The 22,532-nt window shown below is 35.4% G+C and overlaps 1 protein-coding gene across 1 annotated transcript in view; it reads left to right on the forward strand.

Moving 5' to 3' along the window:
* The window catches only part of LOC143231726 (exocyst complex component 2-like), a 151,685-nt gene that overhangs the window by 66,987 nt on the left and 62,166 nt on the right, over window positions 1-22,532 (forward strand). The window contains exons 5-7 of the mRNA XM_076466343.1: window positions 16,692-16,761; window positions 21,530-21,654; window positions 22,026-22,103. Coding sequence (XP_076322458.1) covers window positions 16,692-16,761; window positions 21,530-21,654; window positions 22,026-22,103 — 273 coding nt within the window. The remainder of the gene's footprint in view (window positions 1-16,691; window positions 16,762-21,529; window positions 21,655-22,025; window positions 22,104-22,532) is intronic.

The raw sequence follows: 22,532 nt of genomic DNA on the forward strand, positions 1-22,532 counted from the left end.
GCTCGTGTTCTTGCTTCATCTAAACTAATAATTTGTCTAGATGTCATTGTGTTTGGCTTGTGTTGTTGCTTCACCTAAACTACTTATTTTTCTAGCTGTCATTGTTTGGCTTGTGTTCTTGCTTCACCTAAACTAATAATTTGTCTAGCTGTCATTGTGTTTGGCTTGTGTTCTTGCTTCACCTAAACTAATAATTTGTCCAGCTGTGATTGTGTTTGGCTCATGTTCTTGCTTCATCTAAACTAATAATTTGTCTAGCTCTCATTGTGTTTGGCTTGTGTTCTTTCTTCACCTAAACTAATAATTTGTCTAGCTGTCATTGTGTTTGGCTTGTGTTCTTGCTTCACCTAAACTAATAATTTGTCCAGCTGTCATTGTGTTTGGCTTGTATTCTAGCTTCACCTAAAGTAATAATTTGTCTAGCTGTCATTGTGTTTGGATCATGTTCTTTCTTCACTTAAGCTAATAATTTGACCAGCTGTCATTGTGTTTGGCTTGTGTTCTAGCTTCACCTAAACTAATACTTTGTCTAGCTGTCATTGTGTTTGGCTTGTGTTCTTGCGTTACCAAAACTAAATTTGTCTAGCTGTCATTGTGTTTGGCTCGTTCTCTTGCTTCACCTAAACTAATAATTTGTGTAAATGTCATTGTGTTTGGCTCATGTTCTTGCTTCACCTAAACTAATAATTTGTCTAGCTGTCATTGTGTTTGGCTTGTGTTCTTGCTTCACCTAAACTAATAATTTGTCTAGCTGTCATTGTGTTTGGCTCGTGCTCTTGCTTCATCTAAACTAATAATTTGTCCATCTGTCATTGTGTTTGGCTCATGTTTTGCTTGATCTAAAGGAATAATTTGTCTAGCTGTCATTGTGGTTGGCTCGTGCTCTTGCGTCATTAAAACTAATAATTTGTCCAGCTGTCATTCTGTTTGGCTCATGTTCTTGCTTCATCTAAACTAATAATTTATAGACCTAATAATGTCTAGCTGTCATTGTGCTTGGCTCGTGCTCTTGCGTCACCTAAACTAATAATTAGTCCAGCTGTCATTGTGTTTGGCTTATGTTCTTGCTTCATCTAAACTAATAATTTGTCTAGCTGTCATTGTGTTTGGCTCATGTTCTTGCTTCACCTAAACTAATAATTTGTCTAGCTGTCATTGTGTTTGGCTTGTGTTCTTGCTTCACCTAAACTAATAATTTGTCTAGCTGTCATTGTGTTTGGCTTATGTTTTGCTGCATCTAAACTAATAATTTTGTCTAGCTGTCATTGTGTTTGGCTCGTGCTCTTGCTTCATCTAAACTAATAATTTGTTTAGCTGTCATTGTGTTTGGCTCGTGCTCTTGCTTCATCTAAACTAATAATTTGTCTAGCTGTCATTGTGCTTGGCTCGTGCTCTTGCACCACCAAAACTAATAATTTTTCTAGCTGTCATTGTGGTTGGTTTATGTTCTTGCCCACCTAAACTAATAATTTGTCTAGCTATCATTGTGTTTGGCTTGTGTTCTTCCTTCACCTAAACTAATAATTTGTCCAGTTGTCATTGTGTTTAGCTTGTGTTCTTGCTTCACCTAAACTAATAATATGTCTAGCTGTCATTGTGTTTGGCTTGTGTTCTTGCTTCATGTAAACTAATAATTTGTCTAGCTGTCATTGTGTTTTGCTCATGTTCTTGCTTCATCTGAACTAATAATTTGTCTATCTGTCATTGCGTTTGCATCGTGCTCTTACTTCACCTAAACTAATAATTTGTCCAGCTGTCATTGTGTTTGGCTTGTATTCTAGCTTCACCTAAAGTAATAATTTGGCTAGCTGTCATTGTATTTGGCTTGTGTTCTTGCGTTACCAAAACTAATATTTTGTCTAGCTGTCATTGTGTTTGGGTTGTGTTCTTGCTTCATCTAAATTAATAATTTGTGTAGCTGTCATTGTGTTTTGCTCATGTTCTTGCTTCATCTGAACTAATAATTTGTCTAGCTGTCATTGTGTTTGGCTCGTGCTCTTACTTCACCTAAACTAATAATTTGTCCAGCTGTCACTGTGTTTGGCTCATGTTTTGATTCATCTAAACTAATAATTTTGTCTAGCTGTCATTGTGGTTGGCTCGTGCTCTTGCGTCATTAAAACTAATAATTTGTCCAGCTGTCATTGTGTTTGGTTAATGTTCTTGCTTCATCTAAACTAATAATTTATAGACATAATAATGTCTAGCTGTCATTGTGCTTGGCTCGTGCTCTTGCGTCACCTAAACTAATAATTAGTCCAGCTGTCATTGTGTTTGGCTCATGTTCTTGCTTCATCTAAACTAATAATTTGTCTAGATGTCATTGTGTTTGGCTTGTGTTGTTGCTTCACTTAAACTACTTATTTTTCTAGCTGTCATTGTTTGGCTTGTGTTCTTGCTTCACTTAAACTAATAATTTGTCTAGCTGTTATTGTACTTGCCTTGTGCTCGTGCTTCATCCAAACTAATAATTTGTCCAGCTGTCATTGTGTTTGGCTCATGTTTTGCCTCATTTAAACTAATAATTTTGTCTAGCTGTCATTGTGCTTGGCTCGTGCTCTTGCTTGATCTAAACTAATAATTTGTCCAGCTGTCATTGTGTTTGGCTCATGTTCTTGCTTCATTTAAACTAATAATTTGTCTAGCTGTCATTGTGCTTGGCTCGTGCTCTTGCTTCAACTAAACTAATAATATGTCTAGTTGTCATTGTGTTTGGCTTGTGTTCTAGCTTCACCTAAACTTATAATTTGTCTAGCTGTCATTGTGTTTTGCTTGTGTTCTTGCTTCAACTAAACTAATAATTTGTCTAGCTGTCATTGTGGTTGGCTCGTGCTCTTGCGTCATTAAAACTAATAATTTGTCCAGCTGTCATTGTGTTTGGCTCGTGTTCTTGCTTCATCTAAACTAATAATTTATAGACATAATAATATCTAGCTGTCATTGTGCTTGGCTCGTGCTCTTGCGTCACCTAAACTAATAATTAGTCCAGCTGTCATTGTGTTTGGCTCATGTTCTTGCTTCATCTAAACTAATAATTTGTCTAGCTGTCATTGTGTTTGGCTTGTGTTGTTGCTTCACCTAAACTACTTATTTTTCTAGCTGTCATTGTTTGGCTTGTGTTCTTGCTTCACCTAAACTAATAATATGTCTAGCTGTCATTGTGTTTGGCTTGTGTTCTTGCTTCACCTAAACTAATAATTTGTTTTGCTGTCATTGTGTTTGGCTTGTGTTCTTGCTTCACCTAAACTAATAATTTGTCTAGCTGTCATTGTTTTTGGCTTGTGTTCTTGCTTCAACTAAACTAATAATTTGTCCAGCTGTCATTGTGTGTGGCTCATGTTCTTGCTTCACCTAAACTAATACTTTGTCTAGCTGTCATTGTGTTTCACTTGTGTTCTTGCTTCACCTAAACTAATAATTTGTCTAGCTGTCATTGTGCTTGGCTCGTGCTCTTGTTTCAACTAAACTAATAATTTGTCTAGCTGTCATTGTGTTTGGCTCATGTTTTGCCTCATTTAAACTAATAGTTTTGTCTAGCTGTCATTGTGCTTGGCTCGTGCTCTTGCTTGATCTAAACTAATAATTTGTCCAGCTGTCATTGTGTTTGACTTGTGTTCTTGCATCACCTGAACTAGTAATTTGTCTAGCTGTCATTGTGTTTGGATTGTGTTCTTGCTTCACCTAAACTAATAATTTGTCTAGCTGTCATTGTGTTTGGCTTGTGTTCTTGCTTCATGTAAACTAATAATTTTTCTAGCTGTCATTGTGTTTTGTTCATGTTCTTGCTTCATCTGAACTAATAATTTCTCTAGCTGTTATTGTGCTTGACTTGTGTTCTTGCTTCACCTAAACTTATAATTTGTCTAGCTGTCATTGTGCTTGGCTCGTGCTCTTGCTTCATCTAAACTAATAATTTTTCCAGCTGTCATTGTGTTTGGCTCCTGATCTTGCTTCATCTAAACTAATAATTTGTCCATCTGTTATTGTGTTTGGCTAGTGTTCTTCCTTCAACTAAACTAATAATTTGTCCAGTTGTTATTGTGTTTAGCTTGTGTTCTTGCTTCACTTAAACTAATAATATGTCTAGCTGTCATTGTGTTTGGCTTGTGTTCTTGCTTCATGTAAACTAATAATTTGTCTAGCTGTCATTGTGTTTTGCTCATGTTCTTGCTTCATCTGAACTAATAATTTGTCTATCTGTCATTGCGTTTGCATCGTGCTCTTACTTCACCTAAACTAATAATTTGTCCAGCTGTCATTGTGTTTGGCTTGTATTCTAGCTTCACCTAAAGTAATAATTTGGCTAGCTGTCATTGTATTTGGCTTGTGTTCTTGCATTACCAAAACTAATATTTTGTCTAGCTGTCATTGTGTTTGGCTTGTGTTCTTGCTTCATCTAAACTAATAATTTGTGTAGCTGTCATTGTGTTTTGCTCATGTTCTTGCTTCATCTGAACTAATAATTTGTCTAGCTGTCATTGTGTTTGGCTCGTGCTCTTACTTCACCTAAACTAATAATTTTTCCAGCTGTCACTGTGTTTGGCTCATGTTTTGATTCATCTAAACTAATAATTTTGTCTAGCTGTCATTGTGGTTTGCTCGTGCTCTTGCGTCATTAAAACTAATAATTTGTCCAGCTGTCATTGTGTTTGGCTCATGTTCTTGCTTCATCTAAACTAATAATTTATAGACATAATAATGTCTAGCTGTCATTGTGCTTGGCTCGTGCTCTTGCGTCACCTAAACTAATAATTAGTCCAGCTGTCATTGTGTTTGGCTCGTGTTCTTGCTTCATCTAAACTAATAATTTGTCTAGATGTCATTGTGTTTGGCTTGTGTTGTTGCTTCACCTAAACTACTTATTTTTTTTGCTGTCATTGTTTGGCTTGTGTTCTTGCTTCACCTAAACTAATAATTTGTCTAGCTGTCATTGTGTTTGGCTTGTGTTCTTGCTTCACCTAAACTAATAATTTGTCTAGCTGTCATTGTGTTTTGCTTGTGTTCTTGCTTCACCTAAACTAATAATTTGTCTAGCTGTCATTGTGTTTGGCTTGTGTTCTTGCTTCAACTAAACTAATAATTTGTCCAGCTGTCATTGTGTGTGGCTCATGTTCTTGCTTCACCTAAACTAATAATTTGTCCAGCTGTGATTGTGTTTGGCTCATGTTCTTGCTTCATCTAAACTAATAATTTGTCTAGCTGTCATTGTGCTTGACTTGTGTTCTTGCTTCACCTAAACTAATAATTTGTCTCGCTGTCATTGTGTTTGGCTTGTGTTCTTGCTTCACCTAAACTAATAATTTGTCCAGCTGTCATTGTGTTTGGCTTGTATTCTAGCTTCACCTAAAGTAATAATTTGTCTAGCTGTCATTGTACTTGGATCATGTTCTTTCTTCACCTAAGCTAATAATTTGACCAGCTGTCATTGTGTTTGGCTTGTGTTCTAGCTTCACCTAAACTAATACTTTGTCTAGCTGTCATTGTGTTTGGCTCGTTCTCTTGCTTCACCTAAACTAATAATTTGTGTAAATGTCATTGTGTTTGGCTCATGTTCTTGCTTCACCTAAACTAATAATTTGTCTAGCTGTCATTGTGTTTGGCTCGTGCTCTTGCTTCATCTAAACTAATAATTTGTCCATCTGTCATTGTGTTTGGGCCATGTTTTGCTTAATCTAAACTAATAATTTTATTTAGCTGTCATTGTGCTTGGCACGTGCTCTTGCTTGATCTAAACGAATAATTTGTCTAGCTGTCATTGTGGTTGGCTCGTGCTCTTGCGTCATTAAAACTAATAATTTGTCCAGCTGTCATTCTGTTTGGCTCATGTTCTTGCTTCATCTAAACTAATAATTTATAGACCTAATAATGTCTAGCTGTCATTGTGCTTGGCTCGTGCTCTTGCGTCACCTAAACTAATAATTAGTCCAGCTGTCATTGTGTTTGGCTCATGTTCTTGCTTCATCTAAACTAATAATTTGTGTAGCTGTCATTGTGTTTGGCTCATGTTCTTGCTTCACCTAAACTAATAATTTGTCTAGCTGTCATTGTGTTTGGCTTGTGTTCTTGCTTCACCTAAACTAATAATTTGTTTAGCTGTCATTGTGTTTGGCTCGTGCTCTTGCTTCATCTAAACTAATAATTTGTCTAGCTGTCATTGTGCTTGGCTCGTGCTCTTGCACCACCAAAACTAATAATTTGTCTAGCTGTCATTGTGTTTGGCTTGTGTTCTTTCTTCACCTAAACTAATAATTTGTCTAGTTGTCATTGTGTTTAGCTTGTGTTCTTGCTTCACCTAAACTAATAATATGTCTAGCTGTCATTGTGTTTGGCTTGTGTTCTTGCTTCACCTAAACTAATAATATGTCTAGCTGTCATTGTGTTTGGCTTGTGTTCTTGCTTCATGTAAACTAATAATTTGTCTAGCTGTCATTGTGTTTTGCTCATGTTCTTGCTTCATCTGAACTAATAATTTGTCTATCTGTCATTGCGTTTGCATCGTGCTCTTACTTCACCTAAACTAATAATTTGTCCAGCTGTCATTGTGTTTGGCTTGTGTTCTTGCGTTACCAAAACTAATATTTTGTCTAGCTGTCATTGTGTTTGGGTTGTGTTCTTGCTTCATCTAAATTAATAATTTGTGTAGCTGTCATTGTGTTTTGCTCATGTTCTTGCTTCATCTGAACTAATAATTTGTCTAGCTGTCATTGTGTTTTGCTCATGTTCTTGCTTCATCTGAACTAATAATTTGTCTAGCTGTCATTGTGTTTGGCTCGTGCTCTTACTTCACCTAAACTAATAATTTGTCCAGCTGTCACTGTGTTTGGCTCATGTTTTGATTCATCTAAACTAATAATTTGTCTAGATGTCATTGTGTTTGGCTTGTGTTGTTGCTTCACCTAAACTACTTATTTTTCTAGCTGTCATTGTTTGGCTTGTGTTCTTGCTTCACCTAAACTAATAATTTGTCTAGCTGTTATTGTACTTGCCTTGTGCTCGTGCTTCATCCAAACTAATAATTTGTCCAGCTGTCATTGTGTTTGGCTCATGTTTTGCCTCATTTAAACTAATAATTTTGTCTAGCTGTCATTGTGCTTGGCTCGTGCTCTTGCTTGATCTAAACTAATAATTTGTCCAGCTGTCATTGTGTTTGGCTCATGTTCTTGCTTCATCTAAACTAATAATTTGTCTAGCTGTCATTGTGCTTGGCTCGTGCTCTTGCTTCAACTAAACTAATAATATGTCTAGTTGTCATTGTGTTTGGCTTGTGTTCTAGCTTCACCTAAACTTATAATTTGTCTAGCTGTCATTGTGTTTTGCTTGTGTTCTTGCTTCAACTAAACTAATAATTTGTCTAGCTGTCATTGTGTTTGGCTCATGTTCTTGCTTCATCTAAACTAATAATTTATAGACATAATAATATCTAGCTGTCATTGTGCTTGGCTCGTGCTCTTGCGTCACCTAAACTAATAATTAGTCCAGCTGTCATTGTGTTTGGCTCATGTTCTTGCTTCATCTAAACTAATAATTTGTCTAGATGTCATTGTGTTTGGCTTGTGTTGTTGCTTCACCTAAACTACTTATTTTTCTATCTGTCATTGTTTGGCTTGTGTTCTTGCTTCACCTAAACTAATAATATGTCTAGCTGTCATTGTGTTTGGCTTGTGTTCTTGCTTCACCTAAACTAATAATTTGTTTAGCTGTCATTGTGTTTGGCTCATGTTTTGCCTCATTTAAACTAATAATTTTGTCTAGCTGTCATTGTGCTTGGCTCGTGCTCTTGCTTGATCTAAACTAATAATTTGTCCAGCTGTCATTATGTTTGGCTCATGTTCTTGCTTCATCTAAACTAATAATTTGTCTAGCTGTCATTGTGCTTGGCTCGTGCTCTTGCTTCAACTAAACTAATAATATGTCTTGTTGTCATTGTGCTTGGCTCGTGCTCTTGCTTCAACTAAACTAATAATATGTCTAGTTGTCATTGTGTTTGGCTTGTGTTTTGCCTCATTTAAACTAATAATTTTGTCTAGCTGTCATTGTGTTTTGCTTGTGTTCTTGCTTCAACTAAACTAATAATTTGTCTAGCTGTCATTGTGCTTGGCTCGTGCTCTTGCGTCACCTAAACTAATAATTAGTCCAGCTGTCATTGTGTTTGGCTCATGTTCTTGCTTCATCTAAACTAATAATTTGTCTAGATGTCATTGTGTTTGGCTTGTGTTGTTGCTTCACCTAAACTACTTATTTTTCTAGCTGTCATTGTTTGGCTTGTGTTCTTGCTTCACCTAAACTAATAATATGTCTAGCTGTCATTGTGTTTGGCTTGTATTCTTGCTTCACCTAAACTAATAATTTGTTTAGCTGTCATTGTGTTTGGCTTGTGTTCTTGCTTCACCTAAACTAATAATTTGTCCAGCTGTCATTGTTTGTGGCTCATGTTCTTGCTTCACCTAAACTAATACTTTGTCTAGCTGTCATTGTGTTTCACTTGTGTTCTTGCTTCACCTAAACTAATAATTTGTCTAGCTGTCATTGTGCTTGGCTCGTGCTCTTGTTTCAACTAAACTAATAATTTGTCTAGCTGTCATTGTGTTTGGCTCATGTTTTGCCTCATTTAAACTAATAATTTTGTCTAGCTGTCATTGTGCTTGGCTCGTGCTCTTGCTTGATCTAAACTAATAATTTGTCCAGCTGTCATTGTGCTTGGCTCGTGCTCTTGCTTCAACTAAACTAATAATATGTCTAGTTGTCATTGTGTTTGGCTTGTGTTCTTGCTTCAACTAAACTAATAATTTGTCCAGCTGTCATTGTGTTTGGCTTGTTTTCTAGCTTCACCTAAACTTATAATTTGTCTAGCTGTCATTGTGTTTTGCTTGTGTTCTTGCTTCAACTAAACTAATAATTTGTCTAGCTGTCATTTTGTTTGGCTCTTGTTTTTGCTTCATCTAAACTAATAATTTGTCTCTATGTCATTGTGTTTGGTTTGTGCTCTTGCTTCACGTAAACTAATAATTTGTCTAGCATCTAATTGTGTTTGGCTTGTGTTCTTGCTTCAACTAATAAACTAATAATTTGTCCAGTTGTCATTGTGTTTGGCTTTTTTTGTTGCTTCACCCAAACTAATTTTTGTCACTGTCATTGTGTTTTGCTTGTGTTCTTGCTTCAACTAAACTAATAATTTGTCCAGCTGTCATTGTGTTTGGCTCATGCTCTTACTTCACCTAAACTAATAATTTGTCTAGCTGTCATTGTGTTTGGCTCATGTTCTTGCTTCACCTCAACTAATAATTTCTCTATCTGTCATTGTGTTTGGCTTGTGTTCTTGCTTCACCTAAACTAAAAATTTGTCTAGCTGTCATTGTGGTTGGCTCTTGCTCTTGCGTTACCAAAACTAATAATTTGTCTAGCTGTCATTGTGTTTGTCTTGTGTTCTAGCTTCACTTAAACTTATAATTTGTCTAGCTGTCATTGTGGTTGGCTCTTGTTCTTGCTTCATCTAAACTAATAATTTGTCTAGCTGTCATTGTGCTTGACTTGTGTTTCTGCTTCACCTAAACTATTAATTTGTCTAGCTGTCATTGTGTTTGGCTCATGTTCTTGCTTCATCTCAAGTCATAATTTGTCTCGCTGTCATTGTGTTTGGCTTGTGCTCGTGCTTCACCTAAACTAATAATTTGTCCAGCTGTCATTGTGTTTGGCTCATGTTCTTGCTTTATCTTAACTAATAATTTGTCTAGCTGTCATTGTGCTTGGCTCGTGCTCTTGCGTCACCAAAACTAATAATTTGTGTCACTGTCATTGTGTTTGGCTCGTGCTCTTGCTTCACCTAAACTAATAATTTGTCAAGCTGTCATTGTGTTTGGCTTTTGTTCTTGCTTCACCTAAACTAATAATTTGTCCAGCTGTCATTGTGTTTGGCTCATGTTCTTGCTTCACCTAAACTAATACTTTGTCTAGCTGTCATTCTGTTTGACTTGTGTTCTTGCTTCACCTAAACTATTAATTTGTCTAGCTGTCATTGTGTTTGGCTCATGTTCTTGCTTCATCTAAACTAATTATTTGTCCAGCTCTCATTGTGTTTGTCTTGTGTTCTAGCTTTATCTAAACTAATAATTTGTCTAACATCTAATTGTGTTTGGCTTGTGTTCTTGCTTCAACTAAACTAATAATTTGTCCATCTGTCATTGTGTTTGGCTTGTTTTCTAGCTTCATCCAAACTAATAATTTGTCCAGCTGTCATTGTGTTTGGCTCTTTTTGTTGCTTCACCGAAACTAATACTTTGTCTAGCTGTAATTGTGTTTGACTTGTGTTCTTGCTTCACCTAAACTAATAATTTGTCTATCTGTCATTGTGTTTGGCTTGTTTTCTAGCTTCACCTAAACTAATAATTTGTCTAGGTGTCATTGTGTTTGGCTCTTTTTGTTGCTTCACCTAAACTAATAATTTGTCTCACTGTCATTGTGTTTTGCTTGTGTTCTTGCTTCAACTAAACTAATAATTTGTCCAGCTCTCATTGTGTTTGGCTCGTGCTCTTGCTTCACCTAAACTAATAATTTGTCTAGTTGTCATTGTGTTTGGCTCCTGTTCTTGCTTCATCTAAAATAATATTTTTGTCTAGCTGTCATTGTGTTTGGCTTATGTTCTTGCCTCACCTAAACTAATACTTTGTGTAGCTCTCATTGTGTTTGACTTGTGTTCTTGCTTCACCTATACTAATAATTTGTCAATCTGTCATTGTGTTTGGCTTGTGTTCTTGCTTCACCTAAACTAAAAATTTGTTTAGCTGTCATTGTGGTTGGCTCGTGCTGTTGCGTTACCAAAACTAATAATTTGTCTAGCTGTCATTGTGTTTGTCTTGTGTTCTAGCTTCACCTAAACTAATAATTTGTCTAGCTGTCGTTGTGTTTGGCTTGTGTTCTTGCTTGAAATAAACTAACAATTTGTCTAGCTGTCATTGTGTTTGGCTCATGTTCTTGCTTTATCTAAACTCATAATTTGTCTCGCTGTCATTGTGTTTGGCTTGTGCTCTTGGTTCCCCTAAACTAATAATTTGTCCAGCTCTCATTGTTTTTGTCTTGTGTTCTAGCTTTACCTAAACTAATAATTTGTCTAGCTGTCATTATGTTTGGCTTGTGTTCTTGCTTCAAATAAACTAATAATTTGTCCAGCTGTCATTGTGTTTGGCTTGTTTTCTAGCTTCATTTAAACTAATAATTTGTCTAGGTGTCATTGTGTTTGGCTCTTTTTGTTGCTTCACCTAAACTAATAATTTGTCTCACTGTCATTGTGTTTTGCTTGTGTTCTTGCTTCAACTAAACTAATAATTTGTCCAGCTGTCATTGTGTTTGGCTCGTGCTCTTGCTTCACCTAAACTAATAATTTGTCTAGTTGTCATTGTGTTTGGCTCATGTTCTTGCTTCACTTGAACTAATACTTTGTCTAGCTGTCATTGTGTTTGGCTCATGTTCTTGCTTCACCTAAACTAATACTTTGTCTAGCTGTCATTGTGTTTGACTTGTGTTCTTGCTTCACCTAAACTAAAAATTTGTTTAGTTGTCATTGTGGTTGGCTCGTGCTGTTGCGTTACCAAAACTAATAATTTGTCTAGCTGTCATTGTGTTTGGCTTGTGTTCTTGCTTGAAATAAACTAATAATTTGTCTCGCTGTCATTGTGTTTGTCTTGTGTTCTAGCTTTATCTAAACTAATAATTTGTCTAACATCTAATTGTGTTTGGCTTGTGTTCTTGCTTCAACTAAACTAATAATTTGTCCATCTGTCATTGTGTTTGGCTTGTTTTCTAGCTTCATCCAAACTAATAATTTGTCCAGCTGTCATTGTGTTTGGCTCTTTTTGTTGCTTCACCGAAACTAATACTTTGTCTAGCTGTAATTGTGTTTGACTTGTGTTCTTGCTTCACCTAAACTAATAATTTGTCTATCTGTCATTGTGTTTGGCTTGTTTTCTAGCTTCACCTAAACTAATAATTTGTCTAGGTGTCATTGTGTTTGGCTCTTTTTGTTGCTTCACCTAAACTAATAATTTGTCTCACTGTCATTGTGTTTTGCTTGTGTTCTTGCTTCAACTAAACTAATAATTTGTCCAGCTCTCATTGTGTTTGGCTCGTGCTCTTGCTTCACCTAAACTAATAATTTGTCTAGTTGTCATTGTGTTTGGCTCCTGTTCTTGCTTCATCTAAAATAATAATTTTGTCTAGCTGTCATTGTGTTTGGCTTATGTTCTTGCCTCACCTAAACTAATACTTTGTGTAGCTCTCATTGTGTTTGACTTGTGTTCTTGCTTCACCTATACTAATATTTTGTCAATCTGTCATTGTGTTTGGCTTGTGTTCTTGCTTCACCTAAACTAAAAATTTGTTTAGCTGTCATTGTGGTTGGCTCGTGCTGTTGCTTACCAAAACTAATAATTTGTCTAGCTGTCATTGTGTTTGTCTTGTGTTCTAGCTTCACCTAAACTAATAATTTGTCTAGCTGTCGTTGTGTTTGGCTTGTGTTCTTGCTTGAAATAAACTAACAATTTGTCTAGCTGTCATTGTGTTTGGCTCATGTTCTTGCTTTATCTAAACTCATAATTTGTCTCGCTGTCATTGTGTTTGGCTTGTGCTCTTGGTTCACCTAAACTAATAATTTGTCCAGCTCTCATTGTTTTGTCTTGTGTTCTAGCTTTACCTAAACTAATAATTTGTCTAGCTGTCATTATGTTTGGCTTGTGTTCTTGCTTCAAATAAACTAATAATTTGTCCAGCTGTCATTGTGTTTGGCTTGTTTTCTAGCTTCATTTAAACTAATAATTTGTCTAGGTGTCATTGTGTTTGGCTCTTTTTGTTGCTTCACCTAAACTAATAATTTGTCTCACTGTCATTGTGTTTTGCTTGTGTTCTTGCTTCAACTAAACTAATAATTTGTCCAGCTGTCATTGTGTTTGGCTCGTGCTCTTGCTTCACCTAAACTAATAATTTGTCTAGTTGTCATTGTGTTTGGCTCATGTTCTTGCTTCACTTGAACTAATACTTTGTCTAGCTGTCATTGTGTTTGGCTCATGTTCTTGCTTCACCTAAACTAATACTTTGTCTAGCTGTCATTGTGTTTGACTTGTGTTCTTGCTTCACCTATACTAATCATTTGTCAATCTGTCATTGTGTTTGGCTTGTGTTCTTGCTTCACCTAAACTAAAAATTTGTTTAGTTGTCATTGTGGTTGGCTCGTGCTGTTGCGTTACCAAAACTAATAATTTGTCTAGCTGTCATTGTGTTTGGCTTGTGTTCTTGCTTGAAATAAACTAATAATTTGTCTCGCTGTCATTGTGTTTGTCTTGTGTTCTAGCTTTATCTAAACTAATAATTTGTCTAACATCTAATTGTGTTTGGCTTGTGTTCTTGCTTCAACTAAACTAATAATTTGTCCATCTGTGATTGTGTTTGGCTTGTTTTCTAGCTTCATCCAAACTAATAATTTGTCCAGCTGTCATTGTGTTTGGCTCTTTTTGTTGCTTCACCGAAACTAATACTTTGTCTAGCTGTAATTGTGTTTGACTTGTGTTCTTGCTTCACCTAAACTAATAATTTGTCTATCTGTCATTGTGTTTGGCTTGTTTTCTAGCTTCACCTAAACTAATAATTTGTCTAGGTGTCATTGTGTTTGGCTCTTTTTGTTGCTTCACCTAAACTAATAATTTGTCTCACTGTCATTGTGTTTTGCTTGTGTTCTTGCTTCAACTAAACTAATAATTTGTCCAGCTCTCATTGTGTTTGGCTCGTGCTCTTGCTTCACCTAAACTAATAATTTGTCTAGTTGTCATTGTGTTTGGCTCCTGTTCTTGCTTCATCTAAAATAATAATTTTGTCTAGCTGTCATTGTGTTTGGCTTATGTTCTTGCCTCACCTAAACTAATACTTTGTGTAGCTGTCATTGTGTTTGACTTGTGTTCTTGCTTCACCTATACTAATAATTTGTCAATCTGTCATTGTGTTTGGCTTGTGTTCTTGCTTCACCTAAACTAAAAATTTGTTTAGCTGTCATTGTGGTTGGCTCTTGCTGTTGCGTTACCAAAACTAATAATTTGTCTAGCTGTCATTGTGTTTGTCTTGTGTTCTAGCTTCACCTAAACTAATAATTTGTCTAGCTGTCATTGTGTTTGGCTTGTGTTCTTGCTTGAAATAAACTAACAATTTGTCTAGCTGTCATTGTGTTTGGCTCATGTTCTTGCTTTATCTAAACTCATAATTTGTCTCGTTGTCATTGTGTTTGGCTTGTGCTCTTGGTTCACCTAAACTAATAATTTGTCCAGCTCTCATTGTTTTTGTCTTGTGTTCTAGCTTTACCTAAACTAATAATTTGTCTAGCTGTCATTATGTTTGGCTTGTGTTCTTGCTTCAACTAAACTAATAATTTGTCCAGCTGTCATTGTGTTTGGCTTGTTTTCTAGCTTCATTTAAACTAATAATTTGTCTAGGTGTCATTGTGTTTGGCTCTTTTTGTTGCTTCACCTAAACTAATAATTTGTCTCACTGTCATTGTGTTTTGCTTGTGTTCTTGCTTCAACTAAACTAATAATTTGTCCAGCTGTCATTGTGTTTGGCTCGTGCTCTTGCTTCACCTAAACTAATAATTTGTCTAGTTGTCATTGTGTTTGGCTCCTGTTCTTGCTTCATCTAAAATTATAATTTGTCTAGCTGTCATTGTGTTTGGCTCATGTTCTTGCTTCACTTGAACTAATACTTTGTCTAGCTGTCATTGTGTTTGGCTCATGTTCTTGCTTCACCTAAACTAATACTTTGTCTAGCTGTCATTGTGTTTGACTTGTGTTCTTGCTTCACCTATACTAATCATTTGTCAATCTGTCATTGTGTTTGGCTTGTGTTCTTGCTTCACCTAAACTAAAAATTTGTTTAGTTGTCATTGTGGTTGGCTCGTGCTGTTGCGTTACCAAAACTAATAATTTGTCTAGCTGTCATTGTGTTTGGCTTGTGTTCTTGCTTGAAATAAACTAATAATTTGTCTCGCTGTCATTGTGTTTGGCTCATGTTCTTGCTTCATCTATACTCATAATTTGTCTCGCTGTCATTGTGTTTGGCTTGTGTTCTTGCTTCAACTAAACTAATAATTTGTCCAGCTGTCATTGTGTTTGGCTTGTGTTCTCTACTTATACTAAGTTTAACAAAACCTTAAAGTTCATCGAGATTCATTTGACAATATTAAATGGTTATCACATATGTATAAAGAAAGTAAATTCTAAATAATCTCAAATTTGTTGATTTTAAGATCTAATAATTTGCTGTAATGATAGTTATTTAACAAGAGAAATGTTGCACTTCGTTGAGTATGTTGTATGTCCAGAGACTTATTGAAGCCTTATTTAAGTTTTATTGAACTTGTACAATAAGTGAGGTCTCAATGAAGGTAAGAATGATTTTGAAACAACTTCGAAAATGACCAGTAGTGGCCATCTTTGGATATTGAATAACAAGTTAATATTGTTATCTATTTACCAATTCTTCGGTTTTTGTATCACACTTTCAAAAGTATATTTTGAAATCTGGGATAACTTTATTTGTTAGGGTGCTCAGCTTGCAACTTGAGGTTTTGAATCTCCATTTTGAAACAATTGTTGCTCTTTTAACTGTTGGAGAATTATAATGTGAAACAACCCACTATTTGTTGGTAAAAGTGTAGCTTAATAGTTGGTAGTGGGTGGTGATGATTAGTAGCCTTTCTTATTGTGTTGTTACTTCTGAATTCGGTATGGTTACATTGAAGGTTGATGTTTTTCTGATATTCGTTTCAGGAGACTCAAGCACATGCAGGCGAGTATTTGAAGTTGAAAGTGATATGTAATTTCACCTTTAGTTCTTTACCTTTCTACTCATATGTAATTTCACCTTTAGTTCTTTACCTTTCTACTCATATGTAATTTCACCTTTAGTTTTTTACCTTTCTACCCATATGTAATTTCACCTTCAGTTCTTTACCTTTCTACCCATATGTAATTTCACCTTTAGTTCTTTACCTTTCTACCCATGTGTAATTTCACCTTTAGTTCTTTACCTTTTTACCCATATGTAATTTCACCTTTAGTTCTTTACCTTTCTACCCATATGTAATTTCACCTTTAGTTCTTTACCTTTTTACCCATATGTAATTTCACCTTTAGTTCTTTACCTTTTTACCCATATGTAATTTCACCTTTAGTTCTTTACCGTTCTACCCATATGTAATTTCACCTTTAGTTCTTTACCTTTCTACCCATATGTAATTTCACCTTTAGTTCTTTACCTTTCTTCCCATATGTAATTTCACCTTTAGTTCTTTACCTTTCTACCCATATGTAATTTCACCTTTAGTTCTTTACCTTTCTACCCATATGTAATTTCACCTTTAGTTCTTTACCTTTATACCTATATGTAATTTCACCATTAGTTCTGTACCTTTCTACCCATATGTAATTTCACCTTTAGTTCTTTACTTTTCTACCCATATGTAATTTCACCTTTAGTTCTTTACCTTTATACCTATATGTAATTTCACCTTTAGTTCTTTATCTTTCTACCCAGCAGTGAATGTTTTTTGAACATGCAGCCTTTCTCTCTTTTTGCTGCTTTTCAGTTATCATTACCACAAATAAAGCACTTTTTGTGTGTTTGATTAGAAAACTGAAATTTATAAAGCCATTTGTCTCTAGGTTCTGGTAATGTGTTATCTGAGAACTTTGTTCCCATGTGGTATTTGCTAGAGAATCATCATGGAGCCAGGTAGGTTCTGTGAACTGTATATATTCCATACAAATAACCATTACCTTATGCTTCTAGTTATTAAACATTGTTAAAGTTTTTACTATTTGTAAATAGGTATGTTTGTTTTTTTTCCTGAAATAAATGCATGATTAAAGTTGAGGCCACTATTGCATCTATTATAATTATATTGGTTATTTATGAGGAGCTAAACCTATAATTTGAAACTAAAAACGTTAATAGAAAGTGATAGCTAACAAACACATGCCCCCTGGTGGCTCAGCAGTATGTCTGCGGACTTGCATCGTTAAAAACCGGGTTTCGATACCCATGGGGGGACAGAGTACACATAGCTCATTGTGTTGCTTTGTGCTTAATTCAGAAACAAAAAACAACAACAAACACATTCTGATCTTAAATTTTGTTTACTTGTTATTTAAAACAATTAAGAATGTTTGTACATACAATCTAAGATTGTCTAACAACTTTTACATTTATGAACACACACCACTCTGTCTTTTGTAATTATTATCAATACTATTTTCTCTGCTTTCAATTTCTATAAACACAAGTTAAATAAAGGTTTCACAATTTTGAAATATGATGCTTTTAGTAAATTTCACAAGTGTTTTATGATAATAAAATTAATGTTTTGGTATGTCTTGAAAAGGTTCTAAAGAAATTGTATAATTTGGTGTACTTATGTCTTCCATAAATGATCTTTACTAGTTTGTACAGTAGGTGGTAGTTATGCATGTAGTATTTCATGATTTGTATGTGGATTCCTGAAATGGGTGAAAGAAACTACCAAACTAGGTTCTGTACTTTCTGTTTATCTCTTCTGGGGTCTAAACACCCACCCACGTATTTGCCACAAGTGGCAACCCCTAAAGGAGAGGAGAGGATCCTGGTTGTTGTGAGGTCAAACCCTAATGCATCACTTTGGTCTTGAAGTCCTGAAGATGGGCATCCTTGGGGTGGCCTCCCAGGGCTAGTTGACTGGTACACTTGAGCTAGGGTCAACTGAGTACCAGTGTTGGACATTCTTAATGGGTTTTGAGATTGTGTCTGATGCTGATATTTGGGTATAGTGCTCACTAAACCCTGGTGTTGCTGCAGTGTCCTTATTTGGTGTTGTAGTGAGTTCTCTTGTCGGGCTCTATGTTGGGTGGAGTCAGTGGGCACTGAAATGTATTGTCTTTATTAAAGATATCCCCATTAATGAAAAAAAAAAGGAAAAAAAAATAATAAAAAAGATTATCAGAAGATGACCACGCATGGATGACTCTGTTGTACAGTCGTAATCAGATTCTATACCTTGCTTTCCAATTATGCATTTCTTATCCAAGAAATCTTAAGAGCAGATGTCTCCCTTTTTTATTCAGCTTCCTGGCTCCCTCAAGTCGGTAAGAAAGCTATATTCTGGAGACATTTTGGTGGTAACATCTTCACCATAACATACCAAACTCCTTTTGAAATCAAAGGCCATAGGGGCTATACTCATCGAGGTTACTCCCTTTGCAACTTTGAATTCTTCTAGAGGAGTTGTAAATGAGAGATAAAATACCATTCCTGAATCGAAGAACTTCACTGGTTTCTCCATCCAAGACATTTCTGAAGTGCACTGAATCTTCACTAGTAAAGACAGAATACTGCTTCATACAGATGTAATTATTTTGATGTTTGCATCTCCATGTCCACCTGCCACTATTATGCAGGTTACTTAAATTGTAAGATAAGGTCATATATTCCAAACCATCTTCAGTGTTTCCACTGCCAGAAGTTCAGGTATTCAAAGACCTTTTGTTATGGATCTTTAACTTGTGTTAGTTGTGATGTCAAAAACTGTAATGCATCCAAATGCAAACTGGAACCACACTGTGTAAACTGTAGTGGTTCACATCCCTCATACTTTCATTCTTTTCCAAAATGGGTGAGGAGAAAGAGGTACTATGTTTGAAGACTGTAAACAGTATCTCCTATTCAGAGGCATGGTAATTATTGTCCCCCACTCCATCTAAGACATATGCTACTGCACTCTGTTCCACTGCTACAGTGGGAGTGCAGACAGATTTCTACATGCCCCGGCTCTAGGTTTTGGTGTTTTCTCGAGTCCATCTTGTTTTTCAGCCTTAAGGTGCAAAACGTTTATTCATTCACACCATCAGTCACTGGAATTGTCTTGCACCGAGAGAGATCTGCCCACTTGACCCAGGGCAGGATCCAGGGAGGTTGATAGACCTCCTTCCACTAAAGAGAATAAAGAGAAAAGATGTGGTATCCTGGATGTTGGTTTATAGTGAAGCTGTAGTTTAGGTATTTTAGTATCCCATGATGTTGGTTTATAGTGAAGCTGTAGTATAGGTACCTTGTATCCCAGGATGTTGGTTTATAGTGAAGCTGTAGTATAGGTACCTTGTATCCCAGGATGTTGGTTTATAGTGAAGCTGTAGTATAGGTACCTTGTATCCCAGGATGTTGGTTTATAGTGAAGCTATAGTATAGGTACCTTGTATCCCGGATGTTGGTTGATAGTGAAGCTGTAGTATAGGTACCTTGTATCCCAGGATGTTGGTTTATAGTGAAGCTGTAGTATAGGTACCTTATATCCCAGGATGTTGGTTTATACGGAAGCTGTAGTATAGATATCTTGGTATCCCAGGATGTTGGTTTATAGTAAAGCTGTAGTATAGATATCTTGGTATCCTGGATGTTGGTTTATAGTGAAGCTGTAGTATAGGTACCTTGTATCCTGGATATTGGTTCATAGTGAAGCTGTAGTATAGGTACCTTGTATCCTGGATATTGGTTCATAGTGAAGCTGTAGTATAGGTACCTTGTATCCTGGATATTGGTTCATAGTGAAGCTGTAGTATAGGTACCTTGTATCCTGGATATTGGTTCATAGTGAAGCTGTAGTATAGGTACCTTATATCCCAGGATGTTGGTTTATACTGAAGCTGTAGTATAGATATCTTGGTATCCCAGGATGTTGGTTCATAGTGAAGCTGTAGTATAGGTACCTTGGTATCCCAGGATGTTGGTTTATAGTGAAGCTGTAGTATAGGTACCTTGTATCTCAGGATGTTGGTTTATAGTGAAGCTGTAGTTTAGGTATTTTAGTATCCCAGGATGTTGGTTTATGGTGAAGCTGTAGCATAGGTACCTTGTATCCCAGGATGTTGGTTTATAGTGAAGCTGTAGTACAGGTACCTTGTATCCCAGGATGTTGGTTTATAGTGAAGCTGTAGTATAGGTATCTTGGTATATCAGGATGTTGGTTTATAGTGAAGCTGTAGTATAGGTATCTTGGTATATCAGGATGTTGGTTTATAGTGAAGCTGTAGTATAGGTATCTTGTATCCCAGGATGTTGGTTTATAGTGAAGCTGTAGTACAGGTACCTTGTATCCCAGGATGTTGGTTTATAGTGAAGCTGTAGTATAGGTATCTTGGTATCCTGGATGTTGGTTTATAGTAAAGCTGTAGTATAGATGTCTTGGTATCCTGGATGTTGGTTTATAGTAAAGCTGTAGTATAGATGTCTTGGTATCCTGGATGTTGGTTTATAGTAAAGCTGTAGTATAGATGTCTTGGTATCCTGGATGTTGGTTTATAGTAAAGCTGTAGTATAGATGTCTTGGTATCCCAGGATGTTGGTTTATAGTGAAGCTGTAGTTTAGGTATTTTAGTATCCCATGATGTTGGTTTATAGTGAAACTGTAGTATAGGTATTTTAGTATCCCATGATGTTGGTTTATAGTGAAGCTGTAGTATAGGTACCTTGTATCCCAGGATGTTGGTTTATAGTGAAGCTGTAGTATAGGTACCTTGTATCCCAGGATGTTGGTTTATAGTGAAGCTGTAGTATAGGTACCTTGTATCCCAGGATGTTGGTTTATGGTGAAGCTGTAGTATAGGTACCTTGTGTCCCAGGATGTTGGTTTATAGTGAAGCTGTAATATAGGTACCTTGGTATTCCAGGATGTTGGTTTATAGTGAAGCTGTAATATAGGTACCTTGGTATTCCAGGATGTTGGTTTATAGTGAAACTGTGTAGTTTAAGATAGCTTTCTTTATTTTGCATTTATTGATGTTTGGTTCTTTGTTTAAATTTTCAGTGTTTTATATAGATATATGATGACTTTCTGAATTACAAACATCAATAAAAATAGAATAAAATAAGAGATCTTAATTGAACGAAATAGGCCCACCCTAAACCATTGTTTTGGGTACCAAGATTCCTACATTAAGCAACCTTCAGTCAGTGACCTGTTTGTTCCATACTGTATATTTATTCACGTGTCTTTGTAAACTACTTGTACCTGATAATGACATAAGCTTGTTGAAATGTCATACATTTGTAATAGTTTTTTGTTTCTTTTTGTTTACTTTGTCTCCAAACAATTATTTTCATTTGCATTTATCAAGTTTGAATTAACAAAAACAGTACACACAATTTTGTTTGATTTTTGTTAGTTAGTGTAATTGTTGTTAAAAATGTAGATAGAGAACTTAAATGCATATTAAAACAATGTAATATAAAAAAATTCAGTGTTCCTGGACATTCATGTCAGCTAACTAGTTATATCTGCCAAGATTGTGTGACTTGTGAAATTTTGTTATTCCTGTGAAGCTGACACTTTGCAAGTAATTTTGAAGTTCTGGAATATTTACTAGTGGCTAAAAAAGTTATTTTCAAGCCATGTACATGCTTGTATTTCATGCTGTTAGTTTTATCACTTTTAGATTGAATTAGGAGTTTAATAAGAAATTTTAATTGTACATAGTTTTGACGACTTGAAGGCTGGACTGACATGCTTGCGGAGAAAAGTTACACAGCATCAGGAAGGACCTTTATCCTTCTTAAAATCTAATGTCATGGCAATTGTTGAATGTTTTCAAGTCCTTGAAGGTATGTTAATGATATCTTAGATGGTTTTCTTAATACTTAAAACATAATGCTTACATTACCACAACAACTGAATAAGGCGTAACTATGTAATTTCTTTCGAAAGACACATTATTTGTGTTTGTTGTCTTTGTATGCCTTGAATTGATTTTTAAGAACTAGATCCAGAAATGTTTAGTTACATAATTGATTTGATTTATAAAAATATCAACATTCATAGAGTGAATTAATAAATAAATAAAAAGGGATTAGAGATGGTGAATAGTTGACAGTAACTAGTCAAAAGTATCTCAAGGAAATGTAACATACCAGTTTTCAACATAATTCAATATCTCTTTGATATAATCAGGTTTAATACAGAATTTCTTCTTCAGCACTCCAATCAGCACAGAAGAAAGATAAACAAGAAGTTGGTGCTGACTTAACTGAGAAATTAGAGGAAGCTGTTGTTAGTAAGTTTTTTTATTATTGAAATAAGCTTTTAATTTTTGGTTTAAAGATTATTAGAACATCATTTTGTTCATGTGTGTGTGTATTATACTTGGATTTTAAGTTCCTGTATGTGTATCAAGGAAACATTATCTGGTTAGTTATATGAACTAGTAGAAATTTTGCCCTACAGGTGACTGTTTGTGCTAGTAATTACTAATTGTAGTGTTCATACACAATCAAAAAGAAAACTAAAAAAAAGATAAAAAATGAAGTGCTGCATGCAAAAATGTTCAGATTGTGTTCTTTAATCATTGGCAACTCATTGTGATTACACAAACTTATAAGTACAACTCATTGTGATGACACAAACTTATAAGTACAACTCATTGTGATTACACAAACTTATAAGTACAACTCATTGTGATGACACAAACTTATAAGTACAACTC

This window comes from Tachypleus tridentatus, chromosome 11 (genome assembly GCF_004210375.1).
Source record: "Tachypleus tridentatus isolate NWPU-2018 chromosome 11, ASM421037v1, whole genome shotgun sequence".
NCBI lineage: Eukaryota > Metazoa > Arthropoda > Merostomata > Xiphosura > Limulidae > Tachypleus > Tachypleus tridentatus.